Source organism: Atheta coriaria, unplaced genomic scaffold (genome assembly GCF_025399875.1).
Source record: "Atheta coriaria isolate IRGN ID8LTWV9N9 unplaced genomic scaffold, Caltech_Dcor_3.1 hic_scaffold_10_pilon, whole genome shotgun sequence".
Lineage (NCBI taxonomy): Eukaryota > Metazoa > Arthropoda > Insecta > Coleoptera > Staphylinidae > Dalotia > Dalotia coriaria.
Genome location: NW_027045452.1, coordinates 6,312,124 through 6,338,588, shown reverse-complemented (window position 1 = coordinate 6,338,588; position 26,465 = coordinate 6,312,124). Strand labels below are relative to the sequence as shown.

The window sequence follows — 26,465 nt, the reverse complement described above, 5'->3', positions numbered from 1 at the left end:
TCGCCTTTTGAAACCGGAAATTGAATGATTACAGTTTATAAATGCACAAACAACAATGTGCTACAAAACGTTTGTGCGAATCAGCTGTTTACGCAATTGTGCGCAGTGCACGCGTGCAAAGTTTATGTTTCCTCGCGGACAGAACATAATATACCACTATTTAAGAAAGGTGGTTTGATAATATGCTCTTAACAAATTAAGTAAACCTAACTGACAATCAATGCACAACGTGTTATGTTTTCATTGTTTATTTAATTACGAAAAATATGCTACTATCTCGTTTTGTTTCTTTGTTTTTCAATTCAACATTGAGAAATATTTCGAAAAAAAAATGAAGAAAAACAACATTTGTTTGTTAAAACCAATAAAGACAAGCTGCAAACATCACTTGTGCCCACTTGTACACGACCTGGGTCCTGCGGCCGCCAGCTGCAACGCGCCACCGTAAAACAGAAAATATCGCAAGAAATGTTGAACCCAAACGTCGTACAAATCATACACTTAAATCTGATAACAACTATGAAATGAATTTAACACCAGTAGCGCAGCGCCGTTTGCGCGGATTACGCACGACACACAACATTGTCACTGTTATTTTCCATTCTTTTCTCATCGCAAATCGGCGGCGCCGTCCCTTTCGCAAGCGAAACACATCTTCCTTTTTCTACATACTTACATAGTCAATTATTCAAGTACAAATCGCATTTCTCTTGCTTTATAACAGCAATTAAGTAGGATTACGTATCATGTACAAGTGTTGGAACTTACTTCTTACAATATTTTTTTCGCTTAAATTACTTAAGAACAATATAAATTCTATATAACTTAATTATAATACTGCGGCGCGTTTCGCTTGAAAAAAAGTGCGGGCGCCACCCGCGGATCGCGCGCGCCCACCGGTAGATTAGCTGCTGTCGTGACCACGTAGTTGAATTGTTTTGGTGTTGATAAAAATAAAAGTATTGTGCCTATTTCGATAAATCGCTGAGTTTTGCGCTCGCCGGCGGGTGGGAGCGTCGCTCTCGCGCAAACTAATTCGTTTAATAGATAACCTCGTAGACCGTCGCCTTCTTGTCGCCGGAGCCTGTCACGATGTATTTGTCGTCGGCGGAGATGTCGCAGGATAGCACGCTCGACGATTCCTTTGACTGCATCAAGAGACACAATGATAAATACAATACAATTCCAAAATGAAATCTACTTACTTGGAATATGCTCGCACCATATGGTGTCCTCCAGGCGTTCAACAAATTGTCTTTGCCCGTCGACACGAACCACTTGCCGCACGTGGCAAAGCGTAAACTCAACACGCAACTTTCGTGTAGATGCAGCTGATACTTGTCTGGTTTGGTAGCGTGTAGCACCTCGACGTGCGAGTTCTCCATACCGACCGCCAGCCATTCGCCGGTCGGGCAGTAACCGAGCGAGAATATCTGAGAGCTGAAGTCATGCTGTTGCAGCTGTTTGCCCTCGCGCAGGTCCCAGCTACGCACAGTGTTGTCCAGACCGCCTGTCCACAACTTAGTACCATCGGAGGAGATGTCAATACAAGAAGCGCCGTCAGTGTGGCCCTGGAACTGCCGCACCAGCGACTGATTGTGCAGGTCCCACACGGCAATGTTGCCGTCCGAGCAGCAACTGAAGCACACCTTAGAGTCGGGTGAAATTGCGAGCGCATAACACGCGGGTGCCGATGAAGTCAATTCAGCTTTAATGCGTGGTGTAGGCGACGCGAGGTCCCAGATGGAAAGGTTTGAGGCCTCACCACCGACGATAAGCGTACGCCCATCGGGGAGAAGTTTCACAGATCTAATGTAATTATCACGTTGCTAAAAATATAAATTATTAGTGTTTTCTGTGATATAAAATGAAATTAATTAATTACCAGACAATCAAGTTGTGATACAGGACTCTTCGATCCTGGCTGGCTAATGTCCCACACTTTGACGCAGCCCTTGCCGCCGGTGTAGACGTATTTGGTCGGATTTGAGATCGTGACGGCGCAAACGACCTCGCCGTGGCTCAAGGTATTTATTTGTCTCGCATGCCTTGGTATACCTGGACCTACCAAGGCATCCGCCGGAAAGGGAACCGGCTGCAGTTGTCCCTCGCCGTTCATATGAAACGAATAGGCCCTACAATCGAAAAATCACGTGTTCAATTAGCAGGCTCGTTTCATTCATCGCCAAATTTATAAAAAGGGGTCACAATAATAAGCACTTACGGTTTTCCACCTGGAATGGCACCGAGGCCGTTCGTCGCCATCGCAGATCCCCTAGCGTGCGGATGCCCGTCATAGCCCATCAGCGGGGGTCGGCCATAGGGCGAGGGCGCAACATTATTATACGGACTCATGTGGTCCAGCCGGCCGCCACCGGGTGGCCCACCATAGGGAGGGTATTGTCCCATCGCGCCTACTTTCGGCGGTGGGCCGGCTGGCCCCGCACCCAAATTCGGTGTCGTCGAACGGGGTTTCGATCCGGGCGTTAAAGGCTTCTCCTAAAATTCGATTTAATTCAATTTCCAACAATGAATAAAACGTGTATTGTGAAAGAACTTACATCTTTGCTCTTTAGAGAGGGCGTGCTCCTCGATGATGAAGAACCACTCCGACTGGGCGGCCGTTCCATTTTCACTTTATCGCCGTTCGTGCTGCCATTTTCACGAATTTCATTGCCAGGCCCGCCGAGCGCTGGATGCTCCCCATTCGGATGCGGTGATTGCGCCTCCTGCAAACCATTGCAATCAGTTGCCAACCACAAGAAGCAAAAAAAAAACATAATAAAATAATAAAATAAAGACTAAGTACATACCTCGTTTGCCACATCCACCACCAGATCTTGATCGCTCTTTTCACCATCGCTTTCCTGGAAGTAATCCAAACACATTAGTGTCACCATGAAATATTAACACACGATGATAAATTACGATAACATAAATGTAGGTCATTACAACTAAAATAATACATAATACACGACATGATGGCGACAGAATGCTAGGGCTGTAACTATCGATTACTCTTTTTAAGTGACCATCCAATTGCGGGCGGTTTATGAGCGTCTTAAAAGAAAATCGCATTGCAAATGCACATGCGACCTCAGTGTAGAAACGTGTGTGTGTAAAGTTTGTGTAAGAAATGTCGCTGTCCGGCAAGTAATTGTAATAAATAAATAATTCAATCGCTCCTAAATGGCGCCCATTATAATCGAAGCAAGCGCAACGAGGGCGGGCGCATAAAACGCGCGCGCCCCTAATGTTTATATCGAGGATCGTTATCGTCGTGTTTCCATCGATGTTATTTTACCAGCAATAATGGGCGAATAACGTTAGCGACTAACTAAATGGCCATTCGGGCACAGCATGTCCACGAAATACGTTAGTATACCAAACATGATAAAATAAAATAAAATTTTTAGGATTATTCGCACACACTCTGTATATTTTAAGTAGTTTGTTGTCGATACGCGACTACCGCGATGGCACATAAATGTTTAATCAAGCACTTTGCATGTACATTTCAAAGCAATCAAAATTTCCTTCATTATTCCTTGAGCGCGCGCGTTTCTCAGCTTTAATTTTTTATCGCATAGTTTTTATAAAGATATTACCGTCGTGGGTAATTAATTATGAAGTAATGTAGTCGCCGTAAACCTACACAAAACATGAATAAATGTAAATATTACACGCGCACAAAGAAATATAAGAAATGTTTGAAAATAATCATAGAAGAAGCACAGAGAAGAAAAAAAAAAACGTCGTCGTTGAAGACAATGAAAAATATTTGGAAGTCAAGTCGGCGCGCGCAAAGAAGTGTGTTTAATAAAGATAATTGTCTACAAAGGGTGACGACGCCTGTGTCCTCCGAGCGTGACGACAAAAAAATAACCGAGAAGGCTGTGAAGAGAAAAAAAAGCCATGGCGGTTAATAGCTTGAAGCAAGATGAAACAGCGCGACGAGAGATGCGAGAAAAAACGTGCGCCCGAGACCGACGACGACAAAAAACGAAACATGATTTTGTGGCTTCTGCTTTCGTCGCAGCTTCTCTCTGCCACTCGTGGCCCCGATGCGACAAGTCGGCTCATTTCATAATTAAAATTAAAATCCCGGACTGTTTTTTTTTTGCCTTCCTCTCATCCTCTTCCATGAAGAACATGTACTCATGCGCTTAGCATAAGTCTGCGCCTCGGTCATTTCACTTTAATTATCGTTTTAATCTCGTTTTCTTTCAACTCTTTGCGAGGTACGCGCGCGCGCGTCAAAGGAAAATAAGTTCGTTAGCGGGCATAGAAAGATATGAATTTATAAATTTTATAAGTGTTCGTAATTGCGCACTAAAACCCCGTTCGAAGCGGATTGAAAATGCGCAGTGGTTGTTGGAAATGAAGCGGGAAAAACCACAAAACGTCGACGGCAACAAGGAGAGCACGAGGAAAACCTCGAATCCGGGTCGAATTTACCGAAATCCGAAAACCTTTCGCACACACACACACATATACGCATATATACTACATTCACATCCGCGCGCATCCCCATTTGCCGTCCTCACAATCGAACCCGTTTTACTTCCACCCCGGTCGCTGGCGTCGCTCCTTTTCGTCTCTTTCGCGTCGTCGCTTCAATGCGAGATCCTTTTATTTTGTTATTCGGTTATTCCGCGAAGCCGAAGGAAACGTTCGTTCCTTTTTCGGTTCGCTTCATTGCAATGCCATTCGCATCCCACCCGCCGCCGCCACCGCCACCCCCGCGCCGCGTGCGATGTGGGAAAACTCGGGATAGACATTCCGATAAATAATAGTCGTCGGTTTTGCCCAGATACTCGCCTGCTTTCTCGAGCTTTTCCCTCGGTTTGCCTCTGCGCGAACCCTCGTCGTCCGAATTTCCAACTTAAGAACTCTCGCTCGCAAAGTAGGAAAACGTAAACGCTGCGACAAGTAAGAAAAGGAAGACATCGGCGTGGAAAAAGCGAGAGAAGAGTGTAATATCGATCCTATTAAACGGTGGAATACGCTCAAACCGAACCCGAAGAACATCTCGGCAAGCACAGCGCGCAAAGAAAAACGTTTGTTTGTGTGTGCACGGCGGCGGCTGTCGGGAGGTGGAGGATATGAAGAGCATCTTTCGCCTGCTCGCCTACTTTTCGGTACTTTCGTACTTTCGCTCGAGTTGTTCATTATGCGCTCCGCGTCGCCAGCCGCGGGATTACAAATTTCTTCCTAGTTTTTTTCTTCTTCTTTGCTTTCCTTCTCTTCTCTTATTTGATGTTATTAGGAAAGTAGTTCGCTTCGCAAGTAATATAATTTCGTTAATCTTCAACAGTTTCCGCACCAAACCAAACAAAGTGCGCTAACTATTATAACATCAAAACTGAGCGAAGAAGAAGAAAAAAAAAAAAACAAGCAAAGGAAGAGAAAACTTCCTCTGCTCGCAGTTTAATGGTATGTAAACCGCTAAGTAATTCGTTTCAATCGCATTATAAAAGCGGTTTTTATGCGCGGTGTTGAAGAAGTCGTGTGTTCTCGCTTGTAGAACATTCTCGAACGCAATGACCCATAACAATCGACGATCGCGCGCTAGTCGTGATCGTGATTACCCTCGAGGAGGTTCTTTTCGCGCGCAGAGTTCATTGTTGGCCATCTAACAGGCGGGCATGAACCGATTTGCGTTGCAAATTACTTTGATTTAATACCGCATAACAACTAACATTAATAACACTAATCGTGGAGTTATCAAAGGCTACACTCTCGAACAAGTTATTGATCACTCGGAACAATGCGCCACAACACGCGCAAAAACGAAATGTGCAAAATCATTGACAAACAACAAAATACGCAGCAAACGCAGAGTGCGCGCCGAACAAAATGGCATCCGCGTCCATTTCGTCCTTTTCTGACAAGTTTTCCAGTCTCGAACAGACGCGCAAAACGAACCCGAATACAGAGAAAATACAAAAAAAGTTGAAAAAAAAAAAGAACGAAACGAAAAACGCCGGAGCGCGCTCGCTCGGGTCGGATGATACACGTATGAATAGAATGTTATATGGAATGTAGCGCACGAGGTGGCGGCGGCGGAGGTGGCGCGGTGGGAGAGGCGGTTATAACAAACGAACAACTCGACGCCGGGGGAGGCGGCAATATGTGCGCCGTTTTGTACGTGTGAGATATGTGAGTGGCGCTCCGCTTGCGCGCCAGAGACGAGTTTTTAAAAATCGATTTGCCGGCACCGGGGCGCAAAAAACGCATAAAAAGGTAGGAAAAAACACACGAACGCGCGCGCTAAGAGAATGAAATGGGCGCGGCAATTGTTCATTTTGACATGTATTCAAAATATAAATGGACGCGCGTAAAACATTTGTCCGAAATGTTTGAAAATAGCTAGCGTATGGCTGGACGTGGAAAACGGTATCAAATTGAAACTTACATGTCCCATTTTGTCTTCTTTTCTTCGCTTCATATCGCTGTCGACATCAGCTGGTGATCGCGATCTGTATTTATCTCTTTCAGCAGGTGATACCGAATTCTAATAGTAAATAAAAATGATTTAGTTTATCCGAATACAAAGAAGAAAAGAGTCAATTTATTTACCAGTCTTTCTTCTGTGTTAGCAGATCCAGGTCCAGCTTTAAGGTCGGCCGACTCACGCGCATGCAGATCCGACTTAAGCAGCGGATGCGCACCACCAGCGGCTGCAGCCGCCGCCAAGCCAGCAGCAGCTCCATGCGGACCGCCGGGAGCACCCGGCATTCCAGCCCCAAAGCCTAATAATTGCGCGGCGGCAGCGGGGCCCATTCCAGGCAGCCCCGGATGCGGACCCATCGGCAATCCACCAGGGCCATGCGCCCCATGTGGCAACTGCTGCGCGTGAATTTGTTGCTAGAAGAACGAAACAACGCCGTGAACAACACAAAATTCACCAAATACAAAGAACGCGCACAATTACACATAGATTGTTAATGGACACATTGTATATATTTATAAATATCTCTACCACCTCATCGTAGAAACTAAAAAATAACTAAAACCAAACTAACTGTATAAATAAAAAAAAAATAGAGGTAAAAGTACAACGCACCACACAAAAAGTAAGTAATGAAAACAAGGTGTGAGAGATCAAAAACAAACACAGCACAAACTAAAAGTGTACAAAACAAAGCTAACTAAAAACAACTTAAAAAAAAAACAACAAAAACTAAAGGATAAATAATTCGACTAATAACTACTTACAAGCAACTGTTGTAGACCTTGCTGTTGTTGTTGCTGTAAACACACAACAACACACAAATCATTAAAAAAACAAAATAATTCGCATGTGACACGCGCTGCTTCATTCCGTCCCAAGAAATAAGGAGAATAACAAAGAGATAAGAGAGAGAGAAATAAAATATAAATAATAATAACAACATTCGCACCCTTCACCCAGTCTTGCACAAAACGTCTACCATCATTCCACCCAAAACACACCATCCACCAAAAAAACAAGAACAACATCCTCATCAATAAAATCCATTCGTTACACAAACGTTACGGTACCAGATATACAAAACAAAAATAATTTAAATATATAGGTAATAAAAACCGATACGACACAATATAGAGCGAACCGATTCCGCTTTACGACACTACAATAAAATAATAAATTTCATACATTATTTAAATCACGAAATAAACATAACCTTTTTTGAATTATGTCGAATTATAAAATATGAAAACGAACAAAACAAATGTATTTACTGATAAGGAAATCAATCCAGCTCCACACCATACTAAGTAACATGTTTATACAGGGTGTTTACGAGAATTATATTACAAACCTTGTGTGCGTCCGTATTATATTGCAAATGTTTGAAAATATTGCAGAAATAAATATTTTTTGAAAAAAATGCAGAGTTGTGCGGAAACACCCTGTATAAATTAATAGGCATTGCCCTACAAGCAAACAATTGCATTCGCGGATGATTTCCTCCAATTGAATGCAATTATTCGCATATTAAGCGCGCAATCGCATTATTCTTTTATACGTCGTAAAATTACTTTCTCGCAACTTGACGACTCGATAACATTTTTTCGGACAATAAGAATTTTCGTCGAATGAAAAACTGCGATTCAATTTATCGAGTAGACATTTCAATAAAATACCTACGCGCGTAAAATCGAAATAAAAATTATATATATAAAAACAGAAAAAATATCAACTAAAATGAAACAATAATCATAACTTAAATTTGAAATTGTAATGGTTGAATTATGAGGGAGTTGGAACATTTCAGAGTTGGGTTTAGGAGTAATTTGTAAGCGGAAGTGGTGTGTGCGAGTGTAGGTGTGGGTGTGTGTATGAGCGGGGGTGTTTTGAGGGTATCGAAAGTAATAGTGCTCGGTCGGTCGGTCGCGCCGAAGCCAAAGCTGCGGTAGCGGCCGACGAGGGAAGGGAGGCGGCGGCGGCTGGGTGTGTTAGATAATTGAAACTTACCCCGATGATGGCGTTCAATTCGGTCATGGTCACTTGCTTGGCGCGCTCGACCGCCGACGCCACCTGCTGCTGGTGCTCCTGCGCGAGGAACGGCAGCACTTGGGCGATGATCGCGTTGAGGCGCTTTGCGATCTCAGTCTGTTTGTGCATTTCGACGTTAAGGCCATACGACATTTCGTAGTACTGAAAGAAATAATTATCATTAAATTTAACATCATTTTAAATGAATTATCGTTTTTTTTCTTCTTCAAAGTTTTCATTTTTTAAATTCTCATAACTTAGACAAAAAATAGGAGATCCAATTTTTTTTAAAGGAAATTTTGTTATTTTTAACATAAATAGTTTAAAAATCGTATTTCTATTAAATTTTTATGTTTATTATGGAAAATTTGAGGAAAAAACATTGAATAACCTTTTTTATTATCATTTTAAATAATAAACTGTCACTCATTCCAGAAATTTAATACATGATCCGATAATTGAACAATGACAGGACCTATTTTATTTTTACAACTATTTTTCCATAAAAAATTAAATTAAATTCAGTCAGTAATAGATTTATGTCTAACTCTTAAATATTCCCTAAAATAAGATAAAACATGATGTAACTTATCTCGCGGAACAAAAACAAATACCACCCACCCGCTCTTCAGAGGAAAATATATCGCGAACTGTACGCGAATCGAATATAAATAGAAATCGAATCGAAAGCCGGAAAGCTCTCCGCGACGCGCACCATAGATGATATATGTTTGCATTATATTGGACACATTTTCCATATTTTCATATTTCCACCGGCGAAGGAAAAAGCCGAAACCGAAAATAAGCAACGCATCGGAATAAATAACGACGAGACGCGAAACGGAACGGAGAGAGCACCACACGGCGGCCGCGGCGAGCGTGCGGCTGGAATAATGCATCGGTCGATGTGTCAGGACTCAGGACGACGCGCAACGCGTCCGGAATTTATAGCTTCGAAAATCAGTATTTTCCCTCGGCGGCGCGAGCATTTTTCCTCCCGAACATAATTCACTGCTTTTCGGCGGAGGCGCCGCACACACACATTCTCACATCGAAATCGCATCAAATCGAAAACATCTATATCTAAATAAATACACGCCGGTGTATAATGGATAAAAGGTATAATGTAATACATTAAAGGGAAAATCAATTTCGAATTTTTCCAAGCGGTGGAAAAATTAATTTAAAGCGCCGGGGTCGGGATTTCGGCGCGGTAAATTGATGTCTAAATATTGATATTGGCTGAAGGTATTAGTCGAGCATAACTCGAGGATCGCGCAGGCATCATTAACCTTCCAGCAGGTATTAATATCGGGACGAGTGGGGAAGGATACTCGACCCGCGTGAGAGGCGGCAGGCAGCGGGGGTGCTGGTTCGCAGAGCGTGAGCGAGAGCAGGAGGTGAGCGCAATGAAGCGCCAAAGTTGGCGCCGCCGCGACACCGCAAGTGATCTATATTTCATAGCCGCGCGGCTTTCAGACTTCGCCACCTACGGGAAGAGAGCGAGAGCGGCGCGCACACACACCTTCAACTCAGGTAACCGCCCCTTTGGCTCGCTATTTAATAGTGATATCTCTGACGGATGACGGATCAGCGAATGCCGCGACTCTCGAGGCGAATAAACTAACTGATGGCACGGTGAGGTGGCAAGATGCGAGAGAAGAGAAGGACGGCGGGTGTAGGTATAAAGCCGACTCTCGTCGCCGGTAATCGATACGAATACACACACGAAAAGTACTAGGTGTGTTGCGCGACGCGACATGATGCGACACACACCGCCCCCGAGTGTGTCGTCTCCGTGTGCTCCACATTTTCGCCACCGCGCGCGCGATTTATGTTGCTCGCGCGCAAACATTCAGAAAACGAACGGGCGGCGGCGAAACGCAGAGCAAAGGGAAGCGAGCGAAATGATGACAAAATGCACGAAAACAAGCGCGCAAATAAAAGAACGAGGGTGAATGAAATATCGACGAAGGGCTTTTAACCTACTCAGCACCCCCCAGCATTAAAACGAAACATCTCTTAGAAAATTAATTAATACTCACCATAACATAATGTCGTTGCATTTCAGTCTTCTCGCTGGCTAGCTTCTCACATTCCAACTTTAATCTGCAGACAAACGAGAAAAATTATCACTTAGGTATCGTAATTGCGTTGTGCATTCGCCTGGGTTAATTAATTTCGCACAAAAACGATTTAACGATCTAACGTGACGTAATTGAAATTGAAAGCGCAAAGCGCCGATGAAGAACAAGACGTGCAATAAACTATAGATAAACGTTTCGCGAATGAACCAAGAAGGAGCTCATCTCATCTATCGCGTCGCACGCGGCGCGCGGCAATGAGGAAGCAATTTCGCCAATACCGATTTCATTCGGTGTTCGCGCCGGCCGAAAGTACCGCTCAACTTATTCGTCGCGTTTTGCTAATGAAGCAAAGAATTAATTAGTGGAAGGTGATACTTAAATATATGAGGAAATTGATGTTGTTTTCTATTGATGTTGAAATTGAAGTGGCTGGTACTTACGAGTGATATTGTGCTTGCAAAAAATTAAACTCCTCCTTTATCCGCTCCAGCGTGTCGGCGATTGTGAACTTGATTTGTCCTGCCTGCGGTGGAGGACCCTGCAATGCAAACAAGAAACAAAATTAGTCACAAAATCCACGATTACGGAATTATTTTAACCTTTTCTTTGGACTTTTGCATTTATTACTAGTGTTTGTCTACTACGTGTCCGTATTCCTTATCATTTCTTGCCGCCACTTTAATGATTTACATAACTTTGTATTTTTATTTATTAATAACGCACTGGATAACAAGTTAGTTCCGTTTTTGGTTCCTCAAGAGACAATTTACGTCAATTGAAACCTCGAAGATTTCAACGGAGTAAAAAAGTTAAGTGTAGCAACAGAAGTCAAAAAGTCATCGTGACACATACACTCGCACTGACACACACACACACGTAGGTATATACGTTGTCGGCGTCGCCGCCGCCGGCCGCCCTCGCGCTCGCAATGACTCTATCGCGTCGAGAGAGCGATGAAACGAAGCGGCGCGCACGCGAGGCCAGCGAGACGAGCGATGACTGGAAACTGGATGCGAGAGGCGAAAAGAGCGAAGAGCGCAGAGAGAACACACAGAGGGAGATGAGGGGCGGCGAGGTGAGGTGGTAGGCAGCAGCGGCGGCGGCGCGCGAGTGAGACGCGACCGCCGGAGATGATGATGAAACGAAACGCACGCAGAACGCGAAACATGAAAACGCAAAGCAAAGGCGAAAGCAAAGAGCGCGTCGCTTGTCGCTTTCCATCGTTCCGGGACGAGGACGTGTGGGGGCGGCGGGCTGGCGGGTGGTTAGGGTGCGCATACGGAGCGGCAATCATACGCGCAACGACACTCGTATAACATTTCAATCGCCGACAAAGTCAAAACTATATCAAAATCATAAAACTATCAAAGTTATCACATAAAAAATCATAACCAGTAATAATTATTTCCTAGTATATTTAAAACACTCTGTATATAAATATGTTTAGAAGAATCTCCCGTATCACGCTTTTTTCGTGCGCAGCGCGAAGAGATAGAGATGTGAACTCGTCTAAACAAAACAAGGCGAACATCGACGAACATAATGACACACGTATAACGCCGCCGCGCCGGTGGGTGGGTGGCGGGCGGATGTGTGTGTATGTATGTATGTATGTGAAGAGAGTGTGCGCGCTTTAATCCCTTCGCTCGCCGCCTCCATACGAGAGGCGGGCGCGCATCGTCGAGGACCCGACAGAAAACAGCAACAGTAGCAAACGCTACTAACGCCAGCCAGCAATCAGCTCGACGCTGCCACCGCACACCGCACGCCACACCACCGACCCAATCCACCCCGACGCCGCCGCCACCGCCGCGGCGCTAGACGGAGACGGCAAAACTCCACAAACCAGAGAATCTCATTTTTCTCTTTATCCCAACATCCTACCCTCCCTCCCTCCTCCCACTCTCGAGGGGACATTCGAATATATCTATAAAACCAGCGCGCGCGAGAATAGAAAGAGCAAGTGTATAGGTGCTCGGGGGCGGTGGGTGTGGGGAGGGCGCGCGACGCAAACGTAACGAAAACGGGACGGAGATCGATGTTATCCTGACGTCACGCGTCACGGACGCGCTTAATGCTTATTCACTCGGTCGACACGCGCGAGACGAAGGGGGCGGTCGGCAAAGAGCCACCAGAAGCATGCTATATATATATATCTATATGTGTGTGTGGGGCGCTCTATCAACAGCCACCGCCGCGCCGACCGCCGCCGGTATCGCCGCCACCATCGCGACTGCGAATTGCCATTGTTCCACGCGCGCGCTCACTCGCATTCCGCGCGCGCGAGGGCGGCGAAAGAGACCTTAACCACCGCCGCCGCCGCGCGCGGAAAAAGGACGGCGGGCGCGTGTAATGTGGGGATTTGTACGAGGGTAATAGTTTCGCGCAGTGTCGTTTAGAAAACGCCAACGTATGTGTTGATCCTTCTTGTTACCCGCTCAACTTTACTTGTGTATGTTTTTATTTTCGCTCTAATTTTCGGGGCGACAAAAAAAAAGAAAACTGTTTTATTTTCGCTTTAAAGCAGCGGACGAAAAACTAATTAATAAAAATCCTAAACGGAGACCTACTTAAAGACTCGTCGTCCCTCATCCCAATTTCCCTCGTGTTCGCGCTTGTTTTACCCTCCTCCTCCTCCCCCTCGGTGCTGCACAGTCGCCGCCAGCCGCCACCTCTCACCTCCTCACCTTCCGCCCCTACACCCGCCCCCAAAAAGACTAAAGGACTTTCATCGTTTACGATCGTCGTCGGTCGCCACTTGGGTGCTGCTCGTGTGCAAGCGGCGGCGGCGGGTGGTTGCGGGGCGACCGTGGCGGCTGCGGCCGTTGCGGAAAGAGAGAGACTTCCCTCTCCCTCGCGTTCGGCCTCCGGTGTCGACCGAGTGTACACCGTCGGCGCGCCGCCGCCGCTGTGCCGGGGTATTAATTTTCATACGCTCTCGTGGTTACGTTGATTGCATTTTAGGGTTGTTTGATTACCTACCTACTGATCTGCCGCCGCCACCGCTCTGCGCCTCTCCCACCTCTCCACACTAGTAGTGGCGGGGCGCGCACGCCGGCCTTTATCTTTTCAACTAGTGCCGCCGCCGCCGCCGCGATCTTACAATGGATTTACACGCGCCACGCACATACTTAGCGCTTAGCGTTTGCCGCCTCCATTGATTTTAACTCGAGACAAGTGTGGAGGAGAGGCTGTTACTTATTAATTAAAATCGACTTACTACCGTGTTTCAAGAGGGTCGCAAAGAATGCAATTAGTGTGACACACATTTTATCTAGGACACTTGATTAAATTTAAAAACAAACCTAATCCTACTCCGCACTAGAAATTCATTCATTTACGGACTGTAAAATGAATCAATCATGATTAAAATTGTGTAATGTTTAATCGATGATTAGACTTCACTCAGGTGGTGGCGAATTATCACCGATGCGATCTGTGTTTATCGCACATTATCCATCACATCAACAACCAAATAACAACACAAAACGTCAGCCGCAGAATGTAATCGCTTTCAAAGTGGCGATCTCCGCACCTCTCGAGCGACCAAAGTGTGACAAGTGACGCGCACTTAAATATTTAATGAGCGAACTATACTATAACACCCGTAAAATCTAGTTTTGTGTGTTGAAAAATGTGCAATGAGCACATAAATACCAAAGCAAATAAATGAGACAATAGAATTTTGTAACACACATATAAAAATCGTTAGCACACGAGGAAATAATTAAATAATGAATGATTTGAAAAAGCGACACAATATAACAACGTGAAACCCAAAACATACAAATAGAGATAAAAAAAAAACACAACACTGAGCTAACAAACAAACGAACATCACTATAGTTGTAGTTTTGTTCGGCCGCGTCGTCGACGAAACAATTAACGGGTTTAATTGTCTGCAATAAACACTTGTTAATGAATTTCGAGTTATTTTCTACTTTACACAACAACCAAACATCCTAACCGAATGCATTATATAAAGAAAACCGATAGTTCAGAGAAAATCAGATACTTGGATGGCAAAAATTAATCTGATTGTATTTTTATTAATTAGTAGAAAATATTCAAGATATAATTCTATAATTCTGATTAATTGATTCTATATTAAATTCTACATAATACTGGAAAGTATCATGTTGATTGCTTCATTAAACAAAAAGTTATTAATAACTAAAGTTCAATTTGGTATAAAATTCAGCAGAATTTGATACAAATTGTGTTGTAACTTGTGATAAGACAATGTAATCAATCAAATTTATATATAATTATACCCCGAATTTATTACTAAGCTGTTTCCTAAAATAATCATCCATATTCGTTAATTGCTTTCCATTTAATTAATTTAAAAAAAAACTACGTTGAGATAATAAAGCATACAATTTATTCTTAATTTGAATGAAAATTTCATCATTCAATAAGTATCTTTACTCGTCGTTTTTATATCCAGCTAAAATTCTTGTTTTCCTTCCACGAGAAGCAACTCGAACAAAAACTCAACTTCCGGAAGAGTGCGCCAAAGAAGTAAACTTTGTCGAGTCGACCCCCTTCTCCTCATACCCTCAAAACAGGATTTAAACTTTAATTGGAGTTAAATCTATCAGAATCGTTGCAACATTTCACCCCTTTTTAAGCGGTTCAATTTTTCATACTAATGGGGCGGGCGTGCGAATTCCGGCTTCGATTTCGGACGTGAATAAATGAACACCGAGAAAAAAAACCCAACACAAAACATCGACGACCAGCCCGATACTAATGCAATAATTTCGAGTGCTTTTCAAACGCAAGCAACTCATCGCGACAAGTGGTGCGACATCGAGCAATATTGATTAACACGATCGATAAAAAGGCAGCGTACGAGTGTGACTATGTGAAATATTAATGTAAACATATTAATCCAGCATATACCAAGTGTCGAGTTGGCGCGATTAAAATTACCGATTCGATTAATTAGTAAATGATTGCTTTGCAGCGAAATAAAACACTTAACGATAAGTGTGTTTGCGGGTAGATAGATAAACGTCGGCGATTCAATGAATCAGCATTAGCATTCGCGCACACACGATGCGGACGTGGAATTATTTCCCAAGAAGCACTTTTCAAGCAGTCATCAGATTTCTAAACATTTGCGCAGACACACACGCAGTCAAAGCAAACAAATGACATTTCCGGTGTAAAATATCATATAAAATGCGCAGCGCGGCGTTATCATCACTTACCTATTTATTTACACAGAAAGACATACTGTATATCCGCATGATTCATAACAGATTCCGAAAATCGCCGAGTGCCGAAAATCAAACCAATCTAAACACTAAACAAACTCAAAACTCCAAAGTGACACGACGATAGCGAGAATATAATCGAGGGTCGCGTGTGCAATGTGTAATCTCGATATAAAAATAATGCGCGTGTCAACAAATTAATACACAGCGCGGCGTTTATCGTCGGCACATGAACAGTTTGAGTAAATTTGTTTTATTATAATGATAATAAAAAAAAAAAAAAAAAGAATGTTTTCCAGGGAACAATACTTGTCGCAATGTTTGCTTTGCATGAGCCCGGGAGACAAAAACGAGACGGAGCATGATAATAAAAAGAAATGCGACAATTGAAAAATGCATTACTTCACGAGACGCGAGCGCGGAGAGTGTTTACATATGCGTTTCGCACAAATCATGTTTCGAAATTCTATTGCGACGTGATTTCGACGTTCGACGAAATGCACTCGACGTTTGTACATCGCGGAAAGAATTAAACTAGTCATAGGATAATTTATTTCATTTAAAAAAGTTTAAAAAAATAAATTTTAATTGTTTCGTTTTAATTTTGAAGATTTTACTCGTTTCTGATTACATTCTAAACTTTTTTTTAAATTTTTAAATTTCGATCGTGCAACGAATTAATCTAGTCATATGATGATTTATTTCACTAAAAAGAAGTAAAACAAATCAATTTGTAATAATTTTATTTTATTTTTGAAAATATTAAGCATTTCAGATGATGTTTAATACTTTTTTTATTTTACTATTACTAATTTGTACATTTCCTTGTGTGTACGAATCGTATTGCAATTTAATTAGCTAAGTAAGTAACGTAAGTGACAAGCGCGAACGACACTCGAGCAGTTCAAGACAATTTGCATTTAATCAACATTTTAACAGCGCCTTTAATGCTGCCATGCACTCGCGTGTCGTTTCCAAGACGTTTGCATTTTTATTCCATTGTCGATTGTTTACATAGCCTACAAAGGTGCGCGGACGGCACATTTCCCATTATTTTTAATAATTAATTTTAATTGCTCATTTGCAGCAATCAAATGATGCAATAACTTATTATAAAATACGCAACACACGCATCATACAAATCAAAGCGCAAATGTGATTAACTAAATACTTACTGCGTCGCCACCCTCGACTATAAATTAAATTTTATTAGATATTTAGCAGTCAAAGAGACCCCAGGACTTTGGTAGGCGAGGGAGGCGGGAAAGGGATGGTTATGTGTGGAATGTGAGCAATGCATTCGGCGTATAAATAAGCAAATAACTAAATAACTCGCCAAGGACAGTGCAGCAAAAAAAAAATCGGTGATTTCAAGGGGAGGGTGCGAACGCCGCGCGCTGAGACAATCGAATCTGATTTCGAGTGGTGGTTGCGCGCGTCCGTCCCGTGCTCTCTTCGGATGTATTTATAATAGGGTATTATTTGGGGTCGTGGTAGTCGTGTGCGTGCCCGGTGGCATATGTACACACACACACGCACACACATACAACCCACATGTTAGCAAAAGAGGGTTGTGAGGCGGTTGCGTGCGTAGTAAACCGGGTGTATGGATTTTGCGCCCTCGTTTTACGTGCGCCGAGCACATAAAGTAATCTTTTTCCCGTTCAACGTTCAACATTCAGCGCTCAATCTCCCAATCTCTTCACCCCTCCGACGGACCGAGAAGAAACACCTTCCGTCCCTTTCGCACCCGACACAACCGGTGCCTGCCTATGATACATCGAAATTATTATATTCCGGTCTTTTTCTTCATAGTGTGTGTGTATTTATAAATGTGTGTGTGTGAGAGCGTGGTATTGTTGGAGGGTAGCGCACACGAGAGAGGGTGAGTAGCGCGCGTAACGACGCCGGCGACGTCCTTTTTCATCCCTAATTTGCGTCGTCGTTTTCGTTCGCTCTTCGTTCAGTTAGGTCATTCATTTTCGTTTCGTTTCAATTCGTTTTACCGCAGCGGCGAAGCGTCGAGGGGGCGCACACTAATGTCATCTCTACTTTTGACAAACACATACAAATTCGGTGAATACAAGAAATATACAATGCGTTCACAGGTAAAGTAAGCAGAAAAAAAAATTATACAATGTGCAGGCCGGGCACAAATTGCGAGGGTGGCGTGTTTTCTTTGTGTAGCGTGACGATATACAGAGAGACAAGGCCTGAATGTGTCGTGCGTGCACATTCAATGGTCCTATTAAGATGGACGAGCGCGATAGCGACGCGGATGGACAGGAAGAGAGGAAAGACCCAAAGAAGCGTAGAGGCAACATAATACATAATGTATGTCGCACGGTTTGCCAAGGCCCTTAGCATGTGACACCGTATGTGCCCACATCGTATCCCCCACGCATCCCGAACCCACGACGACCCTCTTCTCTCGCTCTACCCTCGCGCGCAGTGTTTGTAATAGAGTCGCAAAACGACGGCGCTTGTAAGCAACACTCTTTCCTGGTTTCTTTCACCCTTTCGCCCCGGCAGTTCTTCAATTCTTTATGGGCGAGCGAGCGCACCCTTGAAAACGTTTTCGCTTCCCGTCGGGTTATTGAAAATAATGACGAGCGCCGGGGCGAGAAGATGGAAGCGGCGCGGATAACGTAATAGACGCGAGCCTCCGGGGCGCGCAAAAATAAAAAGCAGCTCGAATTGAAATGAAGAGAAAAATGAAAGCGGACGAAATGCGAAATCATGAAAAATAAACCAAAAGACTTTTCCAACCCCAAAGATAAATAAAGCACTCTAACCGCAAAAAAAGTAGAGAAAAAAATGTTTGCAACCACAAACAAAACAAATAAACTAGAAGCTAAAAAATACAGCGCGGTGCAACATTATTGTCCTGCCGAAACAAGCCAAGAAAAACTCAACCACTCAAACATTCTAAGGTCGACACACAGGGAGGAAAGAGCCCCGCTAGTGTTTCCACGACACAAAACACGCGCGTAATGCGCAATAAGCAGCGCAGAGGGGAGACGACGAAAACAAGGGTGAAAATGTTTTGTTCGTGTTCATATTCATTTGAATTTAATCAGATAAGTACATTGTGTTGTTTTTTTTTTTTCTTCTTCCCTTCGTGCTTCTTGTGTATACCTACGCGCGTCGCAACTTTTAGTGTGTGTACTTAATCTCCCGCGCCACCGAAGTGTAAACTAAAAAGCAAATGAAAAGATACCACCACCACCACGCGGATATAAACAGCAGAGGGTGGCAGCCACCGCTAAATTATGCTAATTAGATGACCGCCAATTATTTACTATCATCGCGTGCGCAACTAAATTAATATTAATCGCATCGCGCGATTTATTGATGCGAAATTAAATTTAAAACGTTTATTAAACAAAAGATGCAAAATATTTACCGAAATGAAATTCTGAAAGCGTCGCACAAAGAAAAATGTAAATATACGCGACGGGCTGCAAAAAAAGCGCGCGAAACAAAGATTTTTCTATTCCAGGATGATGAAAGATGAAACGATCCGGCGAGAGCGCGATGAGAATTGATGCGCGCGAAAATATGCACCGCTTTCGAATGGCAACGTGCGAGAAAACCACCCGCTCCTCGCCGGGCCGGGGATATATATGAATGCCGAACGTGTTGCGGGGGTTGGTGTGCGCGCGGCGGCGGCGGCGGCGATACCTACCCATCAGCCGGCAACATGCGCGTGGCACGTTACACGACGACGGCATGCGAGCCGCGAATCAATAAAAACTGACACTTTTTCCCCGAGTTGTTTGCCCTCCACCTTCCATCGCCCCCGCCCTCGCGTCACCTCTACCACCGCCGCCGCCGCGGGAGCCGCCTCCACACCTTCACCGATAAATAAATCAATTATTTCGGTGATGAATTTATTATAATCGTAATAATAGCGCTATAATATTACGATTATAATTATAATTTCCACATTGTGTCGAGTAGTTGGAGGAGAGTAGTCGAGAATAAAATTGTGTTTTTACATAGCGCGCAGAATTATTAAGAGCCGAATCGGTCTCGCGCGCATTTGTACACGTTTGAACGATTAACAGAATTCGGCGTGAAATTGGCTCGGCTGGTCGTTGTGCGGCCCGCCACCGCTTCCGACGCCGCGGCGACGTTTAGCAGTTAAATCGGCGAGTTTGTTGATGATCGCGCGCTACGCCAACGCATACCTATCGACCGACACAACAAACAAAACAAATCGCAACAAAATTATACTTTACTATTATAACAATTGCCAAAAAATGGCATTTTCTTAATCTTTTGTAATAAAAATTATCAACATTCAAGTTATAAGGAAATTTTGCTAAAAAAAATACGCAAAAATTATTCGTTTTCTCGAGTCTCCTTAATCCCAACGTCACACACATTAGCCAGCGGTAAATTAAACAGATTATTAAGGCATTATGCATTAATATTAACGCGAGACCCGCCGCCGCCGCTGCCTTGCCGGCGATTAAACTCGCATCTCGCGCGCGCGCATTTTGTATATATACGAATATATCACGTGCACAATCATATTGTGCGAGCGCGCTCGTTCCACCGCGCATAATTCAAACATACAACATTCCGCATTCGGCATTGCCCGCCGCTCGGAATTGTTAAAATCTTTAATTTACGATTTCCTCTCGCGCGCACGCACGCATGTGCGTAAAAACGTTAATAACAATCGACGTTTTAATGTTTGCGATGTCATCAAAGGCACGCCGCCGCACGTCACTCATTACATCCAGCAAATCAAACGCCGGTATGCAGTGCACAGGAGGCGCATAAAATGTAGGAGCGTGTGGCAAATTGCAACAAAAACAAAATTTACTCAAAGCGTGCTCGTAATATTTGCATGATTTTTTTTTCATATTCGTCCCGCAGCAATAAAAGAAATACCTATTATTATTGCCGTTGTTGTTGTATTAAACGGCGAAATTTATGCCACTAATTATTGCTACCATTGGCTGCATAAAGATAACCGGAACATTAAACACAAATTGACAGCGACCCTCGCGTAAAACTTAAATATTACGCAAAATCACTATTTTCAAAGCCTAAAAATCGGCCCGAAAACCAAGTTAATTAACTAACCCTACATGAGGTGTCCGGAAAATTAGCATAAATAAACATTAAGCGTTTCATTTGACACGTTGATAAAACTCTTCCAGCCGCTCGAAATTCATTCATTCGACGCGTGCACGCATCGATTGCGTACGCAGCCCCCCTGCCGCCGCTCGTTACACTCGGTTACAACTCATTTGCATAATGGCCGTTTACGTTTCGCCTTGATTTCGTCCGCGCGCGCAGCACACGCCTGTGCGTTCGTTAATAAACGCGAATCGCCGCTGCTCTCGACACTGACTCCCTCGACGAAATTAACTGAACGTGTCCGAGCGTTTTCCACTCGAATCCGCTAAATAATAAGCGCGCGCGTGTGCGACCATCAAAACCGCACAACAATCATCGCGCCCAACCCGAACACGATGATAATAACACACGCCGATGATGATAATTTCACATATGCGCACACACATACGCGTTATCTGCGCGCGGTGTATGACACCGAGGCAAATTAGTTGCCTTTGCTCATTTTAAATGAGTATGGCTGCTTCGAAAACGACGAGGTGTTGTCACACAAACAAACGCCCGAGTATTTTAAGTGCACATGGAGGGAATCCGACGAATGCGTGTTGGTAAATATGTTTTGTAAAGCAATCAGCGCTCTAACGGCGTATGCGACGATAAAGTGCTCATCGTAAAAAAATATATCGAAATGAATATGAATATTGATAACGATAAGCGTAAACTAATTATTTCGCCCTATTCTACATAACTGTACATTTTTAGTTTGTGCTAAACAACTACGACATAAAAATAACCTGCTTACACACAAATCTATATTTTTTCAAATAAAAATACAGTAGAATCCGTTTATTATGACTCCGCTTATATTGACCAACCGGTTATTATGACGTAACTACAATACCAAGTTTGGTTTTCATATAAAATTCTGTATAAAAAAGTCGGATACAATGACTTCGCTTACAGTGACATGTCGCTTATTATGACCCATTTTTAATAGATTATGTCCGGTTATAATGACCAACATGATTCTTTACACCTCCGGTAATGTTCGTTGATACCCGACGACGTTCGACACGTGGCGAACTTTTTATATTTATTGCTACATTTCTTTTATGATTGTCAAATTACATTTATGTATTTACTATCGGAAAGACCAAATGCTTAAATAATAAATATAAGCATTCGGGCAGCAGCACCTTGACCACGACTTAATCCGTATTTTTCATTAATTCGAATTTGGCGTGGGTCATTCGACAATCTCAATGCTTTTTAAAAAACAAGAACCGTATTCAGCAATCGTTCAATTCAAATGTTTTGAAACCGAAGAGGCTTCGAAAATCACAAGAAAATTAATTAAATGAAAAAACAAAAGCGGACAAAAATTACAGATTACTTGCAGTAAAAAATACACTTGTATGTGTTATAATGTGCTGATTACGTGCAATTCTGATTTTGATTTAATATGTATGTATATGTACATATTTACATAAAAAAGGGTTTTCATTTCACAAAACGCTTTGTATGACGTCCGCTTATTATGACGTGTTTGTCAATTCCCTTCGATGTCATTATAACCGGACTCTACTGTACATAAATCATCTATTTTAGTCCACGTGCCGACCGTAAGATGGCGCTTTACAATTGCAGAAGTAGAACGAGCGATAACGCGTCGATTACACGATTTGATGAAGTCGTTTCGCCGCGATAACGCAACATTTCGAAGGACAAAACGTCGTCACACCCCACACCCCTCACCCCTCGAGTTTTAACTCGGAAGCACCGCTAATGCACAGCTTACACACACATCGCACGGTGAGGGTAATAAAGCAGTTGATAACGACGTTGAGAACGCGGGCGTAATTTATAATATGAAATTATTTCGACTCAAAGCGAAGCCCTAAACTTACGCTTTAGTGTAAGCGCGCATGTAAGTTCGCGACAACCACCTTCAATCTTGTTTAAGTTGTCGGGGCGGTGGCGGTAGATGTATACGTAAGTGTCGCGCTTTGTGTGGTCGGACTCGGTTGATGTTTGCCAGAGTAGTTAAACACTCGCATGTGTTCAGTACGCAGGGGAATATCCACTGCCGCGGAGTAATTGGGCATCGGGAGCAGGCGAGAGGAGAGGCCAGTACGCATACCTTGGCTGTGTAGCTACCGAGGGTTGTGGTGATGAACTCGCAAGATGAACGCAATATGTACTAGGTGTAAGTGGCGAAAGCGTGGCAGCGAGGCTTCTCCCCGCAGCACAAAATTCCCCAATTTACGTTAATTACCGCCGCCGCCGAGCGGTCGAGCGTCGTGTGCGCACGCAATCTACACCCATTAATGTACACATATACACATCATTTCGCTGCCATGTGGCGTTGAATTACAAGGGCCATGAGAAAGCACAATCAATATCAATTTGATTACCATATAACCGCGACAAGCTACACAGTTATTTTTTTAATTTTAAGCCATCGTAAATGATAAAATTTCTACACTTTGAATTTTATTGGGCCTTGAATCAAGTGTAAACTGTGCTAACCGTGTGTTAATTGCACCCGAGTCAACTCGAGTGTGCATTAATAGCCATTATGTAGTTTCGTCCCGCGGACACCGGACACTTGCGCTCCTCTCGCCGGCGACCAGTGTCAATGTCGATAATTAACCTGTTGGCCTAACAGCCGTGACCTTACCGAATATACATACACACACACTGTGTCCGAATCGATGCGATGCATAATCAGGCTCAATTAGTAATTACACAAAATTATCCTCGCAAACACGTTCAATTGAACCAATAAAAACAACGCGATACGAGTAATTACAAAATTTAAACATTTGCAAGATCACCGACCGCGCGGTGATCTAAGTTGTTGTAATTTTGGTAATTCCAGTAAGAATGCTCCAAATATTCACTTTCGGATTGGTCTGCAAGTAATAAAAAGCAAGTTTACGCTTAAATAACGCGCGCGCTGTGTTTCCAGTTTCGAAGTAAGAAATAAAAAAAAAAAGTTTAAAATCCACACACGCGTCGACACGTTCGACATCGTGAAGGAGGATCGCAAGATCTAATAAAAACTCTCCGGCGGTGAGTCGCGGGGCGCGAATGTTTACGTTTCCGAAAATATCTCTTTCCCGCAGAGCGTGCGCGCGCGAGCTCAATTTTCGGGCCCGCGTGTTTTCGGTGGATTTGTGGTTCCTTTGATTTTCCTGCGCACTTCTTTTCTACACATCGGGGATTTAATGTCCACGAAATGATGAAACGATCATCGCGCACCATTGAGAAAACACATAAAATCTTAATGCGATTCAGGCTCGAATTTTTCCCATCTCCGAATAAAATAAAATCAAAATGTGTTACAAGTATTTCCTTCACGGTCAGCAAAAATACCCCCAAAGTGCTTTGTAAGACCTTCTGAGAATTTTCGAAATTCACAATTTGAGTTACCCCACAGAGTAAAGTAAACATGACAAGGAGAAATTATAAGTACCAACAAATTAGCGATATTATGCTCGGAGTAAGACGTATGCTTTGCTTGTCGGGGTGGAAAAGACAAGAATTTACTGGGGTTGAGCCCTTCTCGGCCCAACCCAAGGGCACAGCTTTCATGTGACCCTAAATATATGAATAGGGTTTTAATTTACATTGGCAATTTTTTCGCACAATAGCTATAGATCCCTAGATTTAGAAAAAATATAAAATCTCAGTGACGGAATTAAAGCAAACTTCCGTTCTGGCGGCAAATCAACTTTTTCCACAGCGGCAATTTGTCCAAATTCGCCGTTAAGTGTGAACTGTTGGCGAAGCGCGCACGCAGATTTCTTTTTCAATTTGAACGCCGTATTGTGGCAGCGATTGAAAAAAAAAAAGCGCGTCGCTCGTTACGAGCGGAACAGGCTAAATTCGAGTGTGAATTTCGGGCCAACAAAAACAGCCATAAAACAATAAACAACGAAGATAAATTTCCTCTGGCGCGACTCTTTCCACGACGCGGTTCGGACGCTTTGTTTTAATGATTCTCGGAGAAACACGCCGCGCACAAAAACACGATGAAAAGATATTAAGCATCCACATCCACAGAAAAAAAAGTCGATGTTAACCGAGCGCTAACAAAGTATCAACATTAAGCATAGATTTTGAACGATTAACATTATACAACCGCAGATCAGTGTTTTTTTTTCTCTTCCAGTTGCTAAAATCTTCGATAAATATTTGTCGAATATTCAAGTAGTTTGCGTGAAGTAAATACGGTCCCTAAACGTAAAATTCCAAAAGAAAGCCCCTCGAACAACTACTACCCGACTTACCGCGGCAGATGGATGCCTAGCAGGGGTCGGATACATGTCGGCGGCGTGTTCGTCGTCCTCGTCGCTCTGCTCGCAATGTAAATCCGAAAACTCTTCGTGTATCACGAAGCGCGCTCGCACACCGGAGGAGCGCCCATCATACGGCACCGGCACTGTTGTTCCTGAGCCTCATCTGCGCCTCACCACGCACACACATGTAGATTACACACGTTGAGCACGTTGTTTTCACTCGAATAGATCGATGGAAAATCTCCTCAACGTGCGCAGCGTCCAATGAAAATGCAAATAACTTAATTAACGCCGCGCGTTTGATGCCGCGCTGGGGTTAAAAGTTACAGAGTGCAAACAAATGAACAACAACGACGGAAGCAAGGCTTGAATGCGCCGCGGCTTGTAGGTTATGTCCGTCGTGCGGTCGTTGTGCGTTCTTCTGTCCGTCGCGCGCCTGTAAATTGCGAGTTTGTTTCTCAGGCGCGGCCACCGCACGATTTATTGTTTTCGGCACAAGTTCACAGATTAACACTCGTTGTTTTTTATTTCCAAGTTTTTTTGGTGCGTTGTTAGTTTAAACTTCACACTCGACGCGACGGTTGTTGCGTGTGTTGCGCTACTGTATTTAGTTTGCTGTTAGCGTTCTGGGGACATTCAGAGACCCGGCGTCGGCATGGTCGACCCGCACCGCACACTGAAAACCCAAGCAGTAACGCGGCGCGCCGAAAGGTACACGAGTCAAGCAAGCAGAGCCGAAGCAGAGGAAAAAAATGCCGGACGCGCGCCTTGCGCCTTCTTATCGATGCCGAAGCACGCCGCACACTGTTCGGGCCGTTACAACCAGCGCGCAACAATGCTACATATTGTTTACGGCCCGACACACCGGCTTTTGTTTATTTTTAATGTTGCGAGCTAGCCGCGCTGTGGCCTGCAGACGCGCACTCACCTTCGCGGCCGCATTCGTCAAATATCCGCGCGCGGACTTGCGAGATTCACACGATGTGAGCGCGAAACGTAATTATTAACCCACACTCACACACACACAGCACACAACACACTCGAAGCGCGCGCACGCACAATGCACGCGCTGCGCGTTTCTTCGTCGGGGTTTCGGCGAGCGAGTAGCGATCACGCGAACGCGGCCGGCGCAGAGTCCTAGGCTCATCTGCCGTGTGCGCGCCGCGCTGCATGCACGACCCCGCGGCTTCGTCGTCGCTTCACCACCACACGCGCGAACATGCAACACGAGTAGGGGCCGCGCGGCGAGCGGCAAGCGCTTCCAACACGC

At 43.9% G+C, this 26,465-nt stretch overlaps 1 protein-coding gene across 3 annotated transcripts; it reads right to left on the bottom strand.

Moving 5' to 3' along the window:
- Positions 1–232: 232 nt before the first annotated feature.
- Positions 233–26,361, bottom strand: gro (TLE family member transcriptional corepressor groucho). 3 transcript variants are annotated; one of them, XM_065314840.1, is made up of 13 exons: positions 25,187–26,361; positions 11,013–11,110; positions 10,531–10,594; positions 8,465–8,647; positions 7,222–7,254; positions 6,583–6,870; positions 6,419–6,517; positions 2,814–2,867; positions 2,562–2,729; positions 2,225–2,499; positions 1,886–2,135; positions 1,206–1,829; positions 233–1,148 (listed from the first exon to the last, which is right to left on the bottom strand). In XM_065314840.1, exons 1-13 carry the CDS (start codon positions 25,220–25,222, stop codon positions 1,041–1,043), a joined length of 2,280 nt encoding a protein of 759 aa, XP_065170912.1. In that variant the 5' UTR covers positions 25,223–26,361; the 3' UTR covers positions 233–1,040. The 3 variants fall into 3 exon arrangements, with proteins under 3 accessions (XP_065170912.1, XP_065170913.1, XP_065170914.1); XM_065314841.1 differs by lacking the exon at positions 25,187–26,361 and adding an exon at positions 11,172–11,550; XM_065314842.1 differs by lacking the exon at positions 7,222–7,254.
- Between the last annotated feature and the right edge of the window lie 104 nt (positions 26,362–26,465).